The following is an 18,380-nucleotide window of genomic DNA, read 5'->3' on the forward strand; positions in this document are numbered from 1 at the left end:
GAGCTGAACTAAAATAAAAAAGAAAGTGATAATAATAATAAGGCATTAATAAAAAATGTGAGGGAGTAAATGCTACCTATTGTAGCATCTTGGTGAATGAATCTATGAAGGGAATGAAATGAGAAAGGGGGAAGAAAAGAAAAAAAAGGTGAAGGGTAATAGCTTGCATGTGCTGTTTGTGATTTAAACGTTTGCGGGGGATAGGAGAGGAAAAAGAAGAGCTAGGGACTGTTGGAGTATACGGAAGAAAATACATTCAGCGGGGTGCGGGGGAAGAAATAAGACACATTTGATAAAAGCAGTAGCGCACGTTTATGGGTTTGCATATGTGTTATATGGAGGCAAGAAGTCTTGGCGAAGAAGCATACGTTTACTCATTAGAACGAAAACTGCTTTGATGTTTCTTCTTCTTTTTTCCTATTTCCTCACATTCCCACCCAGGTCCTTAAGCATCACGGCATGTATCACCACGTGTCCTTCAACTCGTTTAAATCCTGAGGGATTACTGCAGCGAGGAGCGGAAGAACTGCGGAATGCACGCAACCGGTGAAAGTAAATAAAGAAAAGGGGCAAAGGGGCAAAATATATGTGAACTTCGACGTAGCTTGTGACCCCATTACAGGACCTACGTATGTATGTCGCCATACTGGTTACTTAAATGAGGCTTTTTTTTTTTGAGTCGTTCATGCTTTATTTTTATTCATTCCATTTTCGCGCCCTTGTTATTGTTATTGTTAACTTCCCACTGGTGCTCTCCTCCCGTCGTACGCCAGATTTCTCTCCATCATTTATGCTTTGGTTTTGGCATCCCTCGCCTCATTTCATCCCCCTTTTCTTTCCTTCCTTCCACTTAAATAAATAAATATAAATATATATATATATATGTTTAGGTTAGAGGTTTTGTTTGGTGCTAATGATCAGCATTTTAACAAGTAATTCCGTGGCAGGAACTAGAGAACATAGGAAAAAAAGGAAAGAAAAATAATGAAGTGGTGTGGGTGTGGAACCGCTCTGTTCCCCCCTCTTTTTGTTTTTTTATTTTACTCCTCCTCTTCCCAATGCCGGCTGAAGTTTGTGGGAATTTGCGCAACGGAAGGAGGAGGATGAGGAAGAATGACATATAAGCAGAGGAACTGAAGGGGATGACGTGGGAGGCCGTCACGCCTTGAAGGGATTGGAAGTACCGCCCCTTTTATTATTGGAATTATCTGCACAACAAAGAGGATTTTTTTTTAAATTGTTTCCCTCTCTTTTTTCTTGAAGTTCACTCGGAGGGAAGGAGAGTTAGTGAAAAAAAAGGTAATGAAAATAATAATAATATAAAATATAACCTTGAGGACAGGTGAGAGAGATGGCTTCTCCCTCCCCACACTACTGCCATATATATATATATATATTTTTTTTTTTGCATTTTTCGTGCATTTTTCTTTTTTTTCTCAGTTATCTTATCTTTTTTTTTAATATTTGGTTCTCATTTTTATATAAATACGTTAGGATTTGTTACAGTCCGTTTCGAATTGTTCACGAACATCTGTTAGTTTGCAGGGGGCACACTCGGGCGCCATGAACGTTTACGGCAAGGACCAGCGAATTCATAATGGCTCCCGCACCAAAGCGGAAAGTTGGGTAATGCATTCCTTCACCGCCATTACGGGTTTGCAAGCGTCTTGCATTGCAGTTTGTTTGTTTCGTATGCGAGGTAGGTTGGATAATGTACTGCAAAACAGTTACTTCATTACTTCTCCATTGCAACTTAACCCGGTGTATCACTCGCAATCGTGTGCCCTGGAGGTAAATGAAGACATCGCAATGTTTCGTAATGTTACATACACCATCACAGGCGAGAATGTGGAGTACTTTTTCTCGAGAGGTGCCTTTAATACTCGGATACTGTTTTTCCTCGTTGCGATGACTACCTTCATTGCGCTTGTTAATCACACGCTGTTGTGGTTGGATATTTCTAAGATCCGCTACCATTTTGTCGTGATACGAAAGGATCCATTGGCGGTGTTCCAAGTATCGGCTGCAGTTGCTGGAATTTTTCAGAATTACATAGTAAGTCGGGAACATAAATATATGAACGACTACTTGAACACGTGTAACGCCCCAGATCGCCCGTCCTTGCATTCCGTCACGCCGTTTATTGAGCTTTACCTGCTATTTGGAGGAACACTTGTCACTTTTTTAATAAATTTCCTAATTGCCGTTATTCTGCGATGCCAGAAAAATCCTAAGGAGGAGCTTATTCGGGAGAATGAACTGATGCAAATGGAGAAAAGTATGACTGGAGAGCTCCCATTTTCTGGGGATCAGTTAATGCTGTCGCAGCGTTCGCGGGGTGACGCAAATGTGAGTAACTCATCCATTCCTAATCAACGGCTGGCCCACAGCAGAGGTCCTTCAGAGGGAAAAGAATTCCGACATGTTGACCCACTCGCATCACCCACCTCCCAATTATCATTTGCCCGTCGTGACTCGGTACCAGCGAGTCGCGTATCAGTTGCGCGGGAGGGTCGACTTTCACGAGGTGAAAGTGCGAGACGGGCTCTTCCTTCTCAAGCGTCTGCATGGCCTCCGGTTAGTGGTAGAAGGAGTTTTACCGGACCCGTGTCAGCACCAGCATTTGATGATATTATTGGAGACTCGACGCATAGATAGCGAATATAGAAATGTTGAACGTGTGAATTAACTTCTCACACACCCCTTCCTTACCCCACCATTTTGCATGTTAAACCCTACATGTGTGGTCGTCCCCCTACTCTCCACCCCCCCCCCCATGCGTTCCCGCATGTCTTTTGTGGTGCATTTTTCTGCCATCTTTTATCAATTCCAAGAAATCCATTGTCCGATATATGTTGAAACATCAATCTTTTATTATTATTATTATGCTGATGATTCGGTGGGGTGGGGGACAGTTGTTGCCACTGTCATTGTTTTAACTACGGGCACTTTTCATACTCTTTTCTTTTTCGTTTGTTTAATTGTTTGCTCGTTTGTTTCGGGGGTGGGAGAGGTTAGGACTTATAATACAAAAAGAAAGCAGGAAGCTGTGGGAAATCGAGAAGGACGTCCGAAAGAAAAAAAGGGGGGTTGTAGTCATGTTGTCACGAGGCGCAAATGTTCGATGGGAAAGCATGATATTATCGTTTATTGAGTTTTACCTGCACATCCCTATACTTGTGTGCATGTGTTTTATTACCTGTTGCCTTTACCTTTCCTACCAGTGTTCTTTTCTTTAGTGATGTACTGTATTGTTATTATTATCATTATTTATAATAGAGGCGTGATCTTTTGTGTGTTTGCTCTTCCTCCGCCCCGGCTGTTTTGTAAGGGGCGACGCTTTTCATCATTTTTTTTTTGCAAATGATTTCGTGTCGTGTAAGGAAAAAGTATCACTTCCGCAAACCAGTCGAGCAGGTGGTCTGGAGCACATGGCGACAAGTAGTAATTATTCGATGCAAATGTTTTTTTTTCTTGTGGCTTTGTGCGCTGGAAAGCGGTTGTTTCCTCTTCCGCAAACACTGTTATGTGTACTTATATATAAATAAATACATATTTATGTGTTGCGCTTTGTTTTGTCTATATATGTATGTGTGCGCGTATGCCACGTAAAAAAAAAAAATAGGGATAAGAGCAAATGACGAGCAAGCAGGAGAACTATGCGCGCACGCCCACCGTCGATCTGACGGTGCAGCACGAAAAGGCCTATCAGCGCCAGACGGCCGTCAATGAAAACATTCGCACGGCCTCCAAGAAGCACGTGAACCGCAGTGGGCACATTCGTTACTCCAAGAAGATCGGTCTCGGTTTCGCCACGCCCAAAGCTGCCATCAACGGAAAGTACATTGACCGCAAATGTCCCTTCACAAGCAATGTGTCCATTCGTGGCCGTATCCTCCGTGGCGTAGTGCACTCCACAAAGATGCGCCGTTCCATTGTCATCCGCCGTAACTACCTGCACTTCATCCGTAAGTACCAGCGTTACCAGAAGCGCCACCGCAATATTACCGTCCACTGCAGTCCCTGCTTCGACCCGAAGCCTGGTGATGAGGTGGTGGTTGGACAGTGCCGCCCGTTGAGCAAAACAATCCGCTACAATGTGCTGCAGGTCGTCTCCAAGTCCGCCGCCGATAAAATGGGGAAGAAATTCTCCAAGAATTAGGTGCTGGTGCTCTTTTGTGTGTTAGGGGAGTGAGTGATGGGGCGTAAACTGGCATCCCACACTGGCATTTCTCTCTACCTTTTTCCTCTTTTCTTCTTCTTTAGTCACACTCCTTTCCTTTCCATGTTGGTATGGATTATGTTTGAATTTTTTTTTGGGGAGGGGGGAAACGGTGATGGAGGAGACAAGACGGGTGAGAGGGAAGGGGGACGAGCTGGCGGTGTCATTGACTCTTTTTCCCTTTGTTTTCTTTTTCCTCATTACTTTTACTTTCTTCGTAAATGGAGTTAATAGAATTTTACCTCATTATTACTATCCCTTTTTTTTTTGTGATCCGTTAGCACATTTCCATCCTTGGTTATCTGTTTTGGTATCAATATTCTTTTCGATTTCCTCTTGCTGTTTCTTCTCTCTCTCCCTCCTCTTTTTCGTTGAAATGTAATGGCGGTGTTAATTCCATTGCCTTACTTACACATTGTTGATGGGTGCATGACTTCACAGGTGTACAAAAACGGTTTTGTTGTTATTTTGGAAAAGTGAAAGGATAACCGCAGACGAAACGGCTTCTCTCCGTCAAGGCGTGGTGTGCTTTTGACGGTGAGAATGGCATGGCGGTACAATAGCAATAGCCCTCCGAGGGGAAACGTAAGTGCGAACGCCTCACTTGTGTCACTCTCTTCAGCTAATAACAACAATAGAAACTTCACCGACAGTGCGGATGATAACGCGGACACATCGGCCTTGGGAAATAACAATACATTTAGAAGGGACCGAAGTGCCATGGATGGAGCAGGGGCATTTCTGCGGAGTAACGCCAAAGGCAAAATGTGGTCAAGGCAGGAAGGTCGGGATGAGACACCAGATGATGACGTGTCGAGCCGAGACGGTACATCGCCTTGCTCCATTTCCTTTGCGCGACCCAAATTAGCCCCCACCGAGAGCACAACGAGACCCCATCGCTCGCTTATTTTCAGCAGGAATCCCAATCGAGGCGTGAGTGGTGCTGCAACGAGAAGTGGAATGGGTAGCATGAGTAGGTTAAGTGTTGACTCGGCTTTAAACACGCCACATCGCGTTGCAAGTACTCGGTGCGTGGAAGGGAGGGTTACGTCGAGTAGCATTGCAAACTGGAGGCTTCCTCGACATTCGGGTTCTCCTCCCATCAACACCGGTGAATGCAATGGGGAAATGACTATCATTAGTGAAAGTGGGGATTTCGATGAAGATGCTACCGGGGGAGACCCATTATTAGGTTGTGCGGATCGCAATCTCCACCGTGCAACAGAAGCCTTACTGGCAGAGGCGGATCCTGACCTCCGCGCAACTGATTTCACTCCTACGAAGCACGTACTACAAATTGTTGTGAAGGAGGATGGAACGGAGTGCTCCGGTGCGCAAATAGATGAGCGGATCGCACCTCTGTGTGGATTACAAAATCGACTGGACGATATGCTGGGGTTGCACATTCAGTCGCACAAGGATGTGTTCAATAAGGCTATTGGCCGATTTTCTGATATCGTATTGGCAGTTTCGGATAGTAACGAAGTGCTTGGGTTATTGAAGCAGAGACTAGGCATGGCGACAAGTTCCCTCGAGAACCGCGCCGAGCAGTTGCAAGTTCTTCGCATGCGCGCAGCGAAGGCACTTCTTATGGAGGAGTCACTAAAGCGCATGGAGGCCGCACTCGCTTCTGAGAGGGAGATAAAACAACTCGTGGCGTCACGCCATTACCTTGCTGCGGTGCGGTTGCTGCGTCAGCAAAAGGCAAGGTTGGAGTCACCCGACATGGTGAACATACGCGCCACACAGAGTATGCGGGATTTTGCCAATCACACGCTCGAAACATTGCACAAGAATGTTTTAGATGGTTTGATGGGGTGCGTGTTTGACAAGGACCGCTTTAGCGAAGCAGACAAGCAGCTAATGGGCCGCATGGTGGCAGACGGAGCGCTAGAAAATGTCGCAGGGACTCTTAGTTTTATGGGTGATACATGTGGGGCCCTGTCCTCGCAGTGTTTCACTGGCGGTGGCGGCAAGAATGGCGATAGTGACTTTGTTTCCCTAGACGGTATTGTAGACGATCCGTGCGATGAGGGTATGGTGAAAAACCACTTGCATTTCATTCCGTTGTGTGTTAAGACGCTGAAGGAGCTTGGGAAACTCGATCAGTGTTGCGAGGCTTTTCGTTCTGGTGCCACGCGTAGTATTGAGCAATGCGTGGCAAATTTTCTTTCACTTTACGACACATGGAGGCGAGACGCTGAGTCATCAAAATGTGTTGGCAACAATGACGATATGGGCTCCACCGTTCGGATTTTAGAACTTCAAGGACGAGATGTTGCGTCGTGTACTGTTTCACATGATGAAGCGGTCGCCCTTATTCAACAGCGGGACCTCTGCCCCTTACTCAACGCTCTTTTTACGGAACTTGAGAGGGTCGTGCGTAATGCAGACTACCTTGTTAGGGTCGTACTCTTGGCCTATTTTCCGTTCCTTACCGACGTACCGCCACGATCTGAGGTTTTTGACGATAACTTTTCTTGTCATGAGTGGGACGTCACTCAATCGCCGCTGCGCACAAAGAATGAACTGCGTGATATAGTAGTACGTACCCTTGCTGAAGCCATTTCACGGCATAGTGAGGATTCAGTTAGCAGCGAAACCCCAGAGAGCCGGAGGTTAGCGGCTCTAAAGCGACTTATGGCCAAGTTTGACGTCGACAAGGCGCTGAAGGGTTCATCATCGCACGACGCACCAACGTCAAAAAAAGGCTCTCTAAGGCAAGGAAGTGTAGATGATGGATCCATCAGGTGTGAGAGTAACAATGCCGTTTGCTTGGGCGACGTGCTGACTTCACTAAATGCGGCAGCCTTCTTGGCCGTGGAGGAATTTCCAGATGGCAGTGAAGAAGTGCCAGCGTGTTGTGAGCGTCTGAGCAAGGCCATAAGCAGTGCAGTGCAAGACTCATTTCGTTCGTATATGAGGGAAATCTACCTCGATTGGGACTTGTGTGCCTTATCATCCCAACTAAGTTATACTGTTGAGCTCGTCTTCAAACTTATTTGTTCCAATGATGCGGCCACCAGCAGTAAGAGCGACGCGACCGCCGTGAATTTATCTAAACAAAACCTGAAGCATCGGAGGACAACCTCCCGCAGCTGGTGGCAAATTGATAGCATTGGCGGCAGTCACACTAACGAAACATTTACCTCTCTAGACAAAATGCTATCATCTCATGGCTCCTCGGGCCTGCTTTCTGCAATAGAGCAAATTGGTGGCGTGTCCTTCAGCATCGTCTCCACGGTAAATGCCTCTTCAGTTGAGCAAGTTCGTGCAAAAGACAAGAAACATTTGCACTCAGGGGCTGGTACGAGGATTATTTCATCATTTGGCGAGGTGCAGGGAGCTGCCGCACCTCTCAAGTCGGCAGCGAGACTACGAAATTGGTTCATGTTTACACCAATGAATATTTTGGCGTGCTATGACTGTACGGGTCACTTTTTCAAGCGGTGGAAGTCCTACAAACTCTATTTTGCTACTGTTCCTGTCGTTGAGATGACAAATTTTTTCCAGGATTTTTTAGAACGAACGTATTCACCGTGCCTTCGTGCCTTTCACATGATGCAACTGGGGAAGTTCTTAGCAGAAATGCCAGAACCACAAGGCGTGCATGATGGAACAGAATCAATGGGAGGCCCAGGGGATGCAGGCGGAACTAGGGCGAATTCGTCTTTTGCAACGTCTACAAGACAATATATGCACCACTTGAAGACTCAGCAAGAGTATATGAGGTGGCCAACAGTTACTCCCGGAGACAACGGTTGTAATGGTAATGCGATTCATCCCGTGCTGACGTGTGTGCACTATGTGGGTCAGGTGGTGCAGAAGTTGTCACGCATCTGCCGTGTACTACCCAGTGTATTAGTGGATAAGATACAGCAGTTTCTTGTACAACCTTTATTGATTGAACTCAATTCGTTTCTGAAAAGGAAAGTGCAACTCATTACGCGCGGTTCCTTATCTCACTGCCTGCTAAACTCTGATTTTGACGACGCTTTCCATGGCACCCACACAGCTCGTTGGGATGCGCTCTGTGATGAAACGAGGCGGGGGGATTCGTACGAAGCGATTGATATGGGTCTCTTCCGGTTCTATCGGTACATCAACGCGAGGCGCACACGTGCCGGTGCGGACGGTGACGTTGAAGTTGTTGTGCCAGAGGAAATGCAGGAACTTTTTAACCATGTGAGGGTCAAAAGGGAGAAACAACATGAGAGGAGTGAGAGGAGGAATGAGGTTTTTCGCAGTAACGGAAGTCTCGTCAGTCCGATTTCTCCTAGAGGAGCAGCAAATGGGATACAGTGCGAAGATGTGACCGCTGCAGATTTGGCGCTGCAGGGTGACGGCATTGTTGTGGCGCTTGCACTTTTTTGTCACTCCACAGAATGGCTATGCGGGCTGCTACTTCGTGCTTTCGGGCCAGAGGGTTGGTGTCAGCACAGTGATGGAGATAAGTTAGTACCTGGTGCTGCGTTTCGGGAGCGCCGGCGACCACCACGCAAGGGTGTAACGCCAATGCAAGAGGGTACGGAAGGTTGGCAGCACCTCGGGAATTTTGTGGATCAGCTGTATACAATTTCGCAGGCGTGTTTGTTTCATTTGCTCGTGGAGGCCCGATTTACTGCCTTTCAGTTTATTCCACAGTTGAGTGAGCATTCGTACAACATCGTGGCTGGTGCAGGGACTCCCGATACCTTTGTTCAAGCATACAATAGGCGGATGACGAACTTTTTTGCTCTACTCAAACCCTATCTCCCTTCAAAGAGGGTGAAATTTGTGTGTCTAACTGTGGCAAAGCCGCTGAGCGATCTCTTCATGTTGGAGATTAGTCAACTGAGAGACAAGGTTATCTCAACCACTGGCGTTTCCCGTCTGCAAGTGAACCTGCTCGCGATGGAGGCTGCCCTGCAGTTAGTACTTCCCACAGATGATGACGTTCGCGAATCCGTAAAGTTTCATTTTGCGCGGCCAGCCACATTTGTGCGTTACCTTTCAAATGGGGATGTGACGGATGACCTCATAGCCAGTGGCGATTACAAGATATTTGAGGTACGAGAGATGGAGGAGCTTGTGCGGCTTGTTTTGAAAGGTGATGCGACTGCTAGCAGCGTGGCTGAAAAGATAAAATTATTACATGCTGGACTGGAGCGGGAACAGTATGATATGATTTCACCACTCACGACTTCTCCCGCCATTACGCCGAATAGAAAGTTGCCCCCGGTCGCCAGGGGTTCATCAACAGGGTGTAAAGGTCACTTTCCCGTATCAGGCTCAGACGCTGCCGCGCATGAGGAACCGGGGGAGTTGGATAACGCAAAATCCCCGTCATCGCCACAACGAAGATCTGCTAACAATAAGGGCACGTTGAAGCATGTCGACCCCAACTCTGGTGGTATAATAGATCCCAGTTTAGTAAACTCTGATCTCAAGATGCCAAGCTCTCCAGGCGACGCAAGGGAAGTGACGGAATCGCACAGTAGCGGGTCGGAAGAGGGGGATGAAGAAGAGGAATATGAAGAGGAATACGAAGAATATGAAGAGAGCGATGAGTATGAAGAGTCGGATGATGCCGATAATGACGATGATGATAGTAGTTTGTAAAGTTTCTTAGCGTAACAAAGAAAAAAAAATAAATCTTTTCCCACACGTATATTGCTTCTGTACAAATAAATGTGCGTTTTGTTTTGACTTGCTTCGCTTACCCCTTTCTCAATTGCAGGTTCATTTTCTTCGTTGCACCACCATTTAAACTTCTATTTGTATTTGCTCTTACTCGTGATCGTTCGTTTCAGGTAACCGTTGCAACATTCGTGACGCTGTTTTTATCGTGTATATCTTTTTTTTTTTTTAATCCTTCGATGCATTGATATATTTTCTTCGTTTCCTGCATTATAGCATTCGAAGGAGGCCACAGGAGGAAATTTACCACGAGCTTGTGATGCTTCTACAGTGTGGTTCTTGTAGTCAACGAATCGCATGTTGTCCAGGGTGTGGTGGCAGGTGCTTCACCTTCACAGATGGGCGTGTCGCACCAATTACGGGAGTTGCACCCATCACTGCCACAAGTGTTTCCGTAGCGGTAACCGAATCGCCCACACCGACAACAGCTTTTGAACTTTTCTGTCAAGATACCGCAGTACAAGAAGAAGCATTAGCGGCTAATCGCATTGAGGGAGAAACTGACATCACGTGGGCTGCAGGCGGAAGAAAGCGGGTCCTTGCTGAGATGTGGCTTTCAGCAGACACGCCGGTCCGCCGTCGATATGAAGAGGCCGCCAGGGAAGGTAGAAAAGGGGTTGACCTTCAGGCTGCTAGTGGTGGGGATTTGAGTATAGCTCGCCAAAAGCACGCTGGTAACCCTACGCAGGTGAACAACAGTAACCATTCATCTAGCAGTGGTTCTTCAAAAGGGAAAATTCAACCCCCCGGTGCCCCGGTGGGCGCAGTCCCTGACGGGAAAGCAAATAAAGCATCTAAAAAGTCCAAACAACGCGCAAATACCCCAACTGCATATCAGCTATTTTGTAAGCGGAATAATGAACTACACAAAAGTAACAGAGCCGCCGTTTTTAATGCTTGGAAGGCAATGGGCGCTGCGGAGAAGGAACCGTTCGACATTGAGGCGGCACAGCTTCGCGTGTCGCTGCAGAAATGATTTTACCTTCACTTGCGTACGTTTGTTTGCTCATTAGTGCCAGAATTACAGAAACAGATGCAGAGCCCATATTGAAGTTGTGCAGATTTACTTGTTACTTTGTTTTAACATTTCTTTTCATTGTTTATTTTTGTCGCTTCCCCCCTCTATCAACTTATTCAAATTTGTCATATTCTACTTCAGACATTTAGCACCGCCGTTGACAGCGTATCGCCTTTATTTTCTTCTGTTGCTGCCGCGGTGCGGTGAATGGTATGAAACTTCTTATAATGTGTTGTCCACGTCCGAGTTTGTTTGCTTGGTTTCTACTTGTATTTATTATTATTATTATTATTATTTTTGACTGTTACCGAGTTTCTCGGTTGACTGCGTGCAGATTGGGAATCACGACCCCAACTGCAACCGTATTGTCACTTAACTTTTCAATTATTATAATTATTTTGCTCCCCCTGCTTGTGTAGCGTTCCATTCCAGTGTAGTTTACTATTGGATGAAGGGTGGCGTGCACCTGACGACTTTAGATGTCCAGAAACCCCCCTGATAGCGTCTGTGTGACACCCACGCGCCATATTGTCACGGATGCGCTAGCGGAATCTACCGTCACTATGTACTTTAGTGTGTTTCCATGCAACTGCGAACCGATATTTTGCTCTAATCGCATACCGCTGCTTCGAGAAGCCCCACCGTACTGTGATGGTAATGTAGTTTATATTGGACCCGCAAGAGAAGTAGCGCAACAAAAGCTTCAACAACTTGCGTTTCCGCGTGGTTTCGGTTGTAAAAACATGGAGGTTCGAAGTGGGCCGTCATATAGCGCACGGTTCGAGCAGGTGCGTAAGCGCGGTGTGCTGCGGTACCACCGCATTAAAATCGCTTCCACCTTTGTCGCCCTCGTGGTTTCGGAAAATGGGGAACTACGAACAATTCAGGCGAAGCATACCGCTGTTGCGGTAGTAATCACTTGTCCACCCAACACACCTCATTATGATACGTTGCTACAAAACTTCGATAGCGTTCTGCGTTACGCCTTGCATGTCTCTCTTGATTTTGCCATGTGGGCCACACAAAGGTTTTTCTTAAAGTTGTCACGTACGGCAGCGTTTAAGGAACTGGTGGCTGAGCTTGAGCAGCATGACAGGGCGCTGGAGACGTACAGCGTCGTTGGGGCTATTCTGGCCAACGCTTTAACGTACACTTCACCAATTCCGCGGCTCTACAGCGGTGCATCCGTGACGGTAGCTTCAAGCGCCTCCGAGCGTCTGCAATCTTCCTCTCATGATCCTGCGGTTTCTCCAGTGCGCAACTCGGGAGTTTTCTCAAGTAATCCAAATGTGCTTGTGTACGAAGCTCTCCGCAAACTTCGTGGGATTAATGAACGGTTCACGAGCCGGGTCGTGGCAGGTTTTCTATCCGTGTCATGTTGGGAGGGTTACGGTCTTTCTTATCGAAATGGTACCGGCATATGTGTTTGTAACGGTATCGCTGAGGCGCAACAACAGAAAGGGCAACAACTGAATCTTTCTGACGGAAGATCTGTTGGGAAGGCAGCGGGTTTCAAATGTGACGCCGACGACATTTACGCTGACTACTGGCGGTTTATGGAGGAGGAAGAACGGCAACGGGAAAAGGAAGCGCACGAGAGTTTGCGTAACGTTAGTGGGGGGACCAATTCGGATGAACATGAGCCAGGTGGAGGTGAATCAGATGTCTGGAAGTCCGAGCCGAACGCTGATATTCCCGAATCGCAAGCGGCTGTTACGGAAGAGCGGAATTCATCTCCCCATGCCACGGAGTCTGCTACGAGCGGTACATCAGCGCTGTCGTGCCCTCTTTCGCTATCTCGCGTGGGTCGTGTTGTAATTTTCTGCACAGACCCTGAAATAGCAAAATGCCTTATGATATTGGCCGCTTTTTTCATGCGTGATCGCCGCGTCATCGCATCAACTACGACACCTGACATGACACCATTTGCGGGTCGTGTAGAGTCATGTGCTCACTCTTCGTTACCTGTGCAGTGGCTGATGGAAGATTACAACCCGCGGCGGTTCGAACGGCTTCTTTGTTCACCTTTTACTGTTGAAAACATCGTTTTGGTCATTGATCCCCGCTCTCTGGTTTGCCAACGTCTAAGAGTTCACAAGACATTCAGTGTTAGCCCTATTCTTGTGGAACGTTTCGGTGAGAGGCATCCGGTTGTTCGGCCCTTCCAGAAGTTGCTACTCGGCAATGTGAGGGTGGCTTCAGATGCTGTAATTACCTCTGCGTTGCGTTTGGCGTGCAAGCTACACAAATTAGGTGACCCTTCGTCCAGCTGCACAAAGTTCCTCGAGTGGTTCGTAGTGTGCTTGGTAGGGCGTTGCCATGCCATACGCTTTGAAAAGGGGCTGAACAGTCAACTCATTAAAGAGGTATCACCGTCTCCATCACAGTTCCCTCATTCTGTTGATGAACGAAGTCGTATAGGGAAGGTTGAGTCGCCTTCACGAATAAATGACGGGGATGTCAGTTTCCTGGACCTAATAAGTAATGTTTTCGGTAATGACGGGGCCACGAGTGCTGGGGGACCTCTGCCACACCGCTCGACTCATGAAATGATCGAATCCATTTTTAGTGGACCTAAAGAAGGGTCACAGTTACTGCAGTATTTACCTTATGATGAGTAAGGATCCTTGTGTCGGTTGTTAGCAAGAGCTGGTAATTTGAGGGTGAGCTGTGGGTCACTTAAGCGATAATATGAACAAGTAGGCGGCGCTGTGCGTAAGAAGGGATAAAACATTGGGCACTTAGAGGGTATGCATTACGTTGAGTCGAACTGCCAAAACCAGTGTGGGTTAATACAATAGGAGGTAGCATACGTGTTCGAATATTGTCCGCTTCATTACCCCGCGGTGGTGGTGACCGGGAAGCGCTTCCTGCCACATTTAAATAGAATATTTTACTCTCGCCGTTTCCGTTTCGTCGAAGGTGCGAAAACAATGTGGTATTATGATGCGTCACCTTTCACCAAGATGTAGGCGTGGATTGCACGAATGTGTATCGTATGCATATAGACGATCGTGTTATCTCGTTGGTCCTTAGGGGCTGTGCGTTAACCTTCCTTATGTGGTGACTGGCAGGCCGGTGCCCGGTTTGTAGTGTCCATTTGTTATTTGTTGCGCATGCGCAGACCGGTCGTCATGCTATTTTTGTCTCTGTGTGAATTCCAAATCTATGAAACTATGTGATCTCGGCTACAGTTCAGTTATTGTAGTATGACTGCCGCTGTTGCCGCTCATTACAACGGTGAACAAAGGGAGTGGCATAATGTTTTGTACACGCTCGTGTGTTGGTTTGCATCTGGGACTTCATACATGTGGTAATAACAGCGTAAGTGTCAAAACCATGTTTTTACTAATAAACTATTATTATCGCCACGATTTGGTATCGTTATTGTTATCTTCACCTTTCCCCTTGTCGTATTTACTCCTCATCAATCTCCATTGCAGTCACCCCAAAAACAATAATCCCCCCCTGAGCACAGGGTTTCCATGTTGTACACTAGGCGGTTGATGACGACTGGCGGCTCAGCGACTGCCGACGGTGCTGTGTCTTACAGCAAAGGAAGTTATCACATCGTGCCAAAGAAGTACACCGTGGGAAAACGAATTGCGGTTCGCTCATATCTTGACCGAAATCGAACAGAGCTGTCAGATCGCACATACATGCCCCAGAAAGCGTGGTTCGAACCTTATACACCGAAGAAGTTTGATATGGAGCACCAAAGGATTAGTCACAACTTCTACAACCTCGAAACGAAACTTATATGGACTGCATTCGATACGCCTGAACTCATAGGTATTCTTCTGCATGATGAAACAATCAAAGGAGCTCCGCACCTGTATGATGCGGAATTTTTGGAGTCTGCCGTTCACTGGACTAGGGAGAGCCGGTACTGGCGGTGCATTGGGATTACAAAACCTTTTTACAACAAAACAACGCTTCGCGCGCAGTGCTGGCATGACCGCGGCCTTCAGGTAGGGACACTTGTATTTTCTCAGGCTATGCGTGATGCGCTTATGGACCTGGAACGGGCGGTACGCCGTAAGGAACTTGGCCTTGAACCCAATTATGTGTGGGACCGTTGGGGTCCTGTTGGGTTTATTGACGGCGCCAGAACCGACCACTTACCTCGATTCGCTCATAACCCCTACGTGGACCCGGACGGCGTGGAGGTGACGGAAGTTGATATAGCGCCCTTCAACACACACGAGCAAATAAAGGAGCGGTACGGTGCTTTTATCGACCCCGACCTGAGACCCTTCGAGGGCGTCTTCCGAGCCCCATCCCATGGTGCCTTGACACTTGATGATGTTCCACACCAGGAGGCGGTGCGGTTATATCGCGATTTAATGGAAAAGGCTGATATGCCTGTTATGTTGGGCAACGGAGCCGAGATCCCACCTATGGATCTGAGGGCCCTGTTTCATCTGAGCGCTAACCCCGAACGAATGAAGGCGGCATCGGAGTTGAGTTCATGGCGAGAAGTGCGAGGGATGCTAGCGCCCGTGCAGGAGGTTTGCGATGAGAAAGTGGAGGCCTTGCGGTTGATGGAAAACACACGCCATGACGTCGCCCGTGTGCGGACCTTTTACGAGGAAAAGTGTGGCTTTTCAGATTTTATGCGTACCCCAGACAAGGTAATTACGGCGGCGGTGTTGTGTTACCTTCAAGAACTGCAGCGAATTTGCACAGAAAGAGATTGGGGTAAGCCTCTCGCACGATGCTTGACGGACTTGGAGCGAGTAAATGTTATGGGTAAGGATGCCTTTCTTGTGTATCGTCACATAGAAGATGCTATACTGGATAAGAAGCGCCGCGTGTGGGCCACACGCTTCGCCGGAGAGGCCAACGAGGAAAGCACGCTGGATTACCTTCTGGAGAACTTCGGCCGTCGCACAGAGCAAACGCGTAATGTCGGTACCACTGGCACGGAGTTTGATCGTGAGCAGGAGCCTATTGGTCGGCAGGTACAACGCCGCGTTCTCGACTCCGACAAGGCCAGTAAACTGGCGGAAGTGCGGCAGAAGAGAGGGAAAATGTGGTCTAACAAGAAAAGCGTCTTTGATTCACTCCACCAAAAGCAGCTGCAGAACGTGACGTATGGTGTTCATTAGCGAATATGTCCACCATGTTTTGGACGGTTTCATTCATTTTGATTTCATCGCTGCTATGTGGATAAGCAGCCTTTCCGCTAGGGTTCACTGGATTTTTTTTGAAGGTGGTTTCTTCCTGTTTTCGTTGGGGCGTTTGTGCCTATGAGGGCGGGGTGTTACCCGGAAGTTTATGACCACTCGACCGCAAGTTCTGTCCACGCACCGTTACGAAGGTTTGTCACATCGCAGACACACGTACATATATATATATATATGTTATTTATCGTCTGTGAGAAAGTTTGGAGGAAGTAACCCTCAATCTCCTCCGTTATTTATATCCAACCCGTGAGGGTGCGCCTGAGCATATATATATATATATATATGTCCCTTCCACTATTTTTTTTTTTAAAGGGGTCAAATCTTCACTTCTCTTAACATATTGTCTGAACAGAATCCTATAGAAGGGTGCTTGGGCACCTCAAGGTAGTTTTTGTTGAGAAAAGAAAAAAGTAGTAGAGGATTTTTGGCTCGCCGAACCTGTGTGCAAGTTGTCGTTTGACTTGAGTGATACTTAGTTGGTGAGGTTGCTTGTCTTCTGTTGAGGAAACCCGGTCCGACTTGGTTTCAGCTAGTTAAGGGTGGAGGGGAGTAAAGCAACAACAACGGGAGGAGCAAAAGGTGAAGGCACAAGAAGAGCATCCACCGAGGTAAGTTGACACTGTCTACACAATTACATATAACTTTATTTGTGTGTCAGCGAGCGAAAGTTGACGTATTTGAGGTGAACTGCTCAGCAAGCAAGGAGGTGGGTTTCCAGAAAACTTATTCAGTGTGGCTGGTAACTTTGACAAATATAAAGGGACGCCATATCTCCACATAGCGGAGAGGAAGGACGGTTATCCGCTGAAGTTCAGGTTAAAAAGGTAGAGAATGGTAGTGAATACACGCGTGTCTCCAAATGCGCGCGCGCGTCCGCCCCCACGTCGCCCGGTTAACCAACATCACTTGCCGCCACTACAACCCACCACTTCCCTCCAGCCGCTGCATTCTCCACACGTTAGAAAAACGTCGGAGCCGGCGTATCGCCGCGGTTCTACGCGTAATTGCTGTAGTGTAAGCGCCACGCCGGTAGGTGCTGACGTAGTTCATTACCGCGCAGGTAATGTTGAGAAGGATGACCCAGTCTCTTATGCTGCAAAACACCAGCTTCCGCTGTTGCTGAACAGCATGATAAGAGATTTACTGCGGGAGCGGCCTGAGGTTGATGTAGATGGCTGGATTATGCGTTGGTTTGAACGTGAGTATGAAGAGCAGAAGCGGGTAAATAAGCAGCGTTTGGAAGCGTCCACAGTAGTAAATACAGCAGAGCCGACAAAACCGGAACCGCAGCAGGGACATCGGCAGCCGTCGCTTCCACTAAATGAAAAATGGATATCCCAACCATTTGTCACAACCGTGCAAAAAGATGTACAACCGACGACAATAATATCCACGACACCATCAAACATGTCATCCCCCACAGTAGTTATCTCACTGCCACAGCGCAGGTTGAGCACAGAGGTGATGCGGACATCAACGCCCAGTTCACTTGACTCACGCTCATGTACCATTGTAATGCATCCTCCAGAAGACCGAAAGGCAAATTTGCTTCAGCTGGAGACATCACACCCCACATTTACCAAATTCCCCTCCATCAGCAGCGTATCGGTAGCCCCAACTATAATAGTACCGCGCTCACTCCCTCAACAGCAAGAAAGACGGCCGCAGAGAATAGGAGAGGAAAAGGAACAACAACAAATGATTGTGATACGGATGCCGCGACCTGTGGACTGCAGAACAAAAATGAGGACGACACAATACTTAGATATTAATGGAAACGATGGTGCTGCACCAAAGGCCACGTAGCATATTTTTGCTTTACCACGGCGGTAATGGGAAAGAATTCGGGAGAATCATATTGGACGGTTATCAATGCAACGCTATGTGTATGCATGGGGGCGTTAGAAAAACAAAAAGAAAACCAAAAATAAAAGAAAAAAAACAGGTTTAGCGACATATCTGCGCCGTGCAGCGGGGAAGGTAATGGGGTTATTTGTGGCAAAAGTGTGCTGAGCCGCGTGAATATGGGGGGTGGTGGTGGTGAAGAAATAAAGGAAAAAAAAAGGGTGCAAATCCATCATTGGAAATGTAAGGTGTGGGAGGGCGGCAGACGACAGGAATCCGAAAGTTGTGGAATGAGTCACCGGCAGCTGGAAACTTGAGTCTGTCATTGTGTTAACGTAGGGGTAATGCACTTGAAGGTGGGAAAAAGAATATATATATATATATATATTTATACACATGCATACATATATGAGCGGAGCAGAAAAAT

The 18,380-nt window shown here is 47.3% G+C and overlaps 7 protein-coding genes across 7 annotated transcripts, besides 8 other annotated features; all 7 read left to right on the top strand.

Annotated features, from left to right (window-relative positions):
• Positions 1–851: 851 nt before the first annotated feature.
• Positions 852–889: a microsatellite.
• Positions 890–1,305: 416 nt separating this feature from the next.
• Positions 1,306–1,330: a sequence feature (AT_rich).
• Positions 1,331–1,396: 66 nt separating this feature from the next.
• Positions 1,397–1,459: a sequence feature (T-rich).
• Positions 1,460–1,563: 104 nt separating this feature from the next.
• Tb10.70.7710 (hypothetical protein, conserved) lies at positions 1,564–2,658 on the top strand (the record flags this gene model as incomplete). Its single annotated transcript, XM_817220.1, has 1 exon — positions 1,564–2,658. The coding sequence occupies one exon, from the start codon at positions 1,564–1,566 to the stop codon at positions 2,656–2,658; it is 1,095 nt and encodes a 364-aa protein (XP_822313.1).
• Positions 2,659–3,637: 979 nt separating this feature from the next.
• On the top strand, positions 3,638–4,162 carry Tb10.70.7695 (40S ribosomal protein S11; the record flags this gene model as incomplete). The annotated part of the gene is made up of 1 exon (XM_817221.1): positions 3,638–4,162. One exon carries the CDS (start codon positions 3,638–3,640, stop codon positions 4,160–4,162), a length of 525 nt encoding a protein of 174 aa, XP_822314.1.
• A 603-nt stretch (positions 4,163–4,765) lies between these two features.
• On the top strand, positions 4,766–9,823 carry Tb10.70.7690 (hypothetical protein, conserved; the record flags this gene model as incomplete). The annotated part of the gene is made up of 1 exon (XM_817222.1): positions 4,766–9,823. One exon carries the CDS (start codon positions 4,766–4,768, stop codon positions 9,821–9,823), a length of 5,058 nt encoding a protein of 1,685 aa, XP_822315.1.
• Positions 9,710–9,762: a sequence feature (GA-rich).
• A 337-nt stretch (positions 9,824–10,160) lies between the features above and the next one.
• Positions 10,161–10,877, top strand: Tb10.70.7680 (hypothetical protein, conserved; the record flags this gene model as incomplete). The annotated part of the gene is made up of 1 exon (XM_817223.1): positions 10,161–10,877. The coding sequence occupies one exon, from the start codon at positions 10,161–10,163 to the stop codon at positions 10,875–10,877; it is 717 nt and encodes a 238-aa protein (XP_822316.1).
• Positions 10,878–11,192: 315 nt separating this feature from the next.
• Positions 11,193–11,215: a microsatellite.
• A 183-nt stretch (positions 11,216–11,398) lies between these two features.
• Positions 11,399–13,540, top strand: Tb10.70.7670 (hypothetical protein, conserved; the record flags this gene model as incomplete). Its single annotated transcript, XM_817224.1, has 1 exon — positions 11,399–13,540. One exon carries the CDS (start codon positions 11,399–11,401, stop codon positions 13,538–13,540), a length of 2,142 nt encoding a protein of 713 aa, XP_822317.1.
• An 864-nt stretch (positions 13,541–14,404) lies between these two features.
• Positions 14,405–16,030, top strand: Tb10.70.7650 (hypothetical protein, conserved; the record flags this gene model as incomplete). Its single annotated transcript, XM_817225.1, has 1 exon — positions 14,405–16,030. The coding sequence occupies one exon, from the start codon at positions 14,405–14,407 to the stop codon at positions 16,028–16,030; it is 1,626 nt and encodes a 541-aa protein (XP_822318.1).
• Positions 16,031–16,372: 342 nt separating this feature from the next.
• Positions 16,373–16,392: a microsatellite.
• Positions 16,393–16,939: 547 nt separating this feature from the next.
• On the top strand, positions 16,940–17,914 carry Tb10.70.7640 (hypothetical protein, conserved; the record flags this gene model as incomplete). The annotated part of the gene is made up of 1 exon (XM_817226.1): positions 16,940–17,914. The coding sequence occupies one exon, from the start codon at positions 16,940–16,942 to the stop codon at positions 17,912–17,914; it is 975 nt and encodes a 324-aa protein (XP_822319.1).
• Positions 17,915–18,013: 99 nt separating this feature from the next.
• Positions 18,014–18,048: a microsatellite.
• Positions 18,049–18,321: 273 nt separating this feature from the next.
• Positions 18,322–18,363: a microsatellite.
• The last annotated feature ends 17 nt before the right edge of the window (positions 18,364–18,380 follow it).

This window comes from Trypanosoma brucei, chromosome 10, assembly GCF_000002445.2.
Source record: "Trypanosoma brucei brucei TREU927 chromosome 10, whole genome shotgun sequence".
NCBI lineage: Eukaryota > Euglenozoa > Kinetoplastea > Trypanosomatida > Trypanosomatidae > Trypanosoma > Trypanosoma brucei.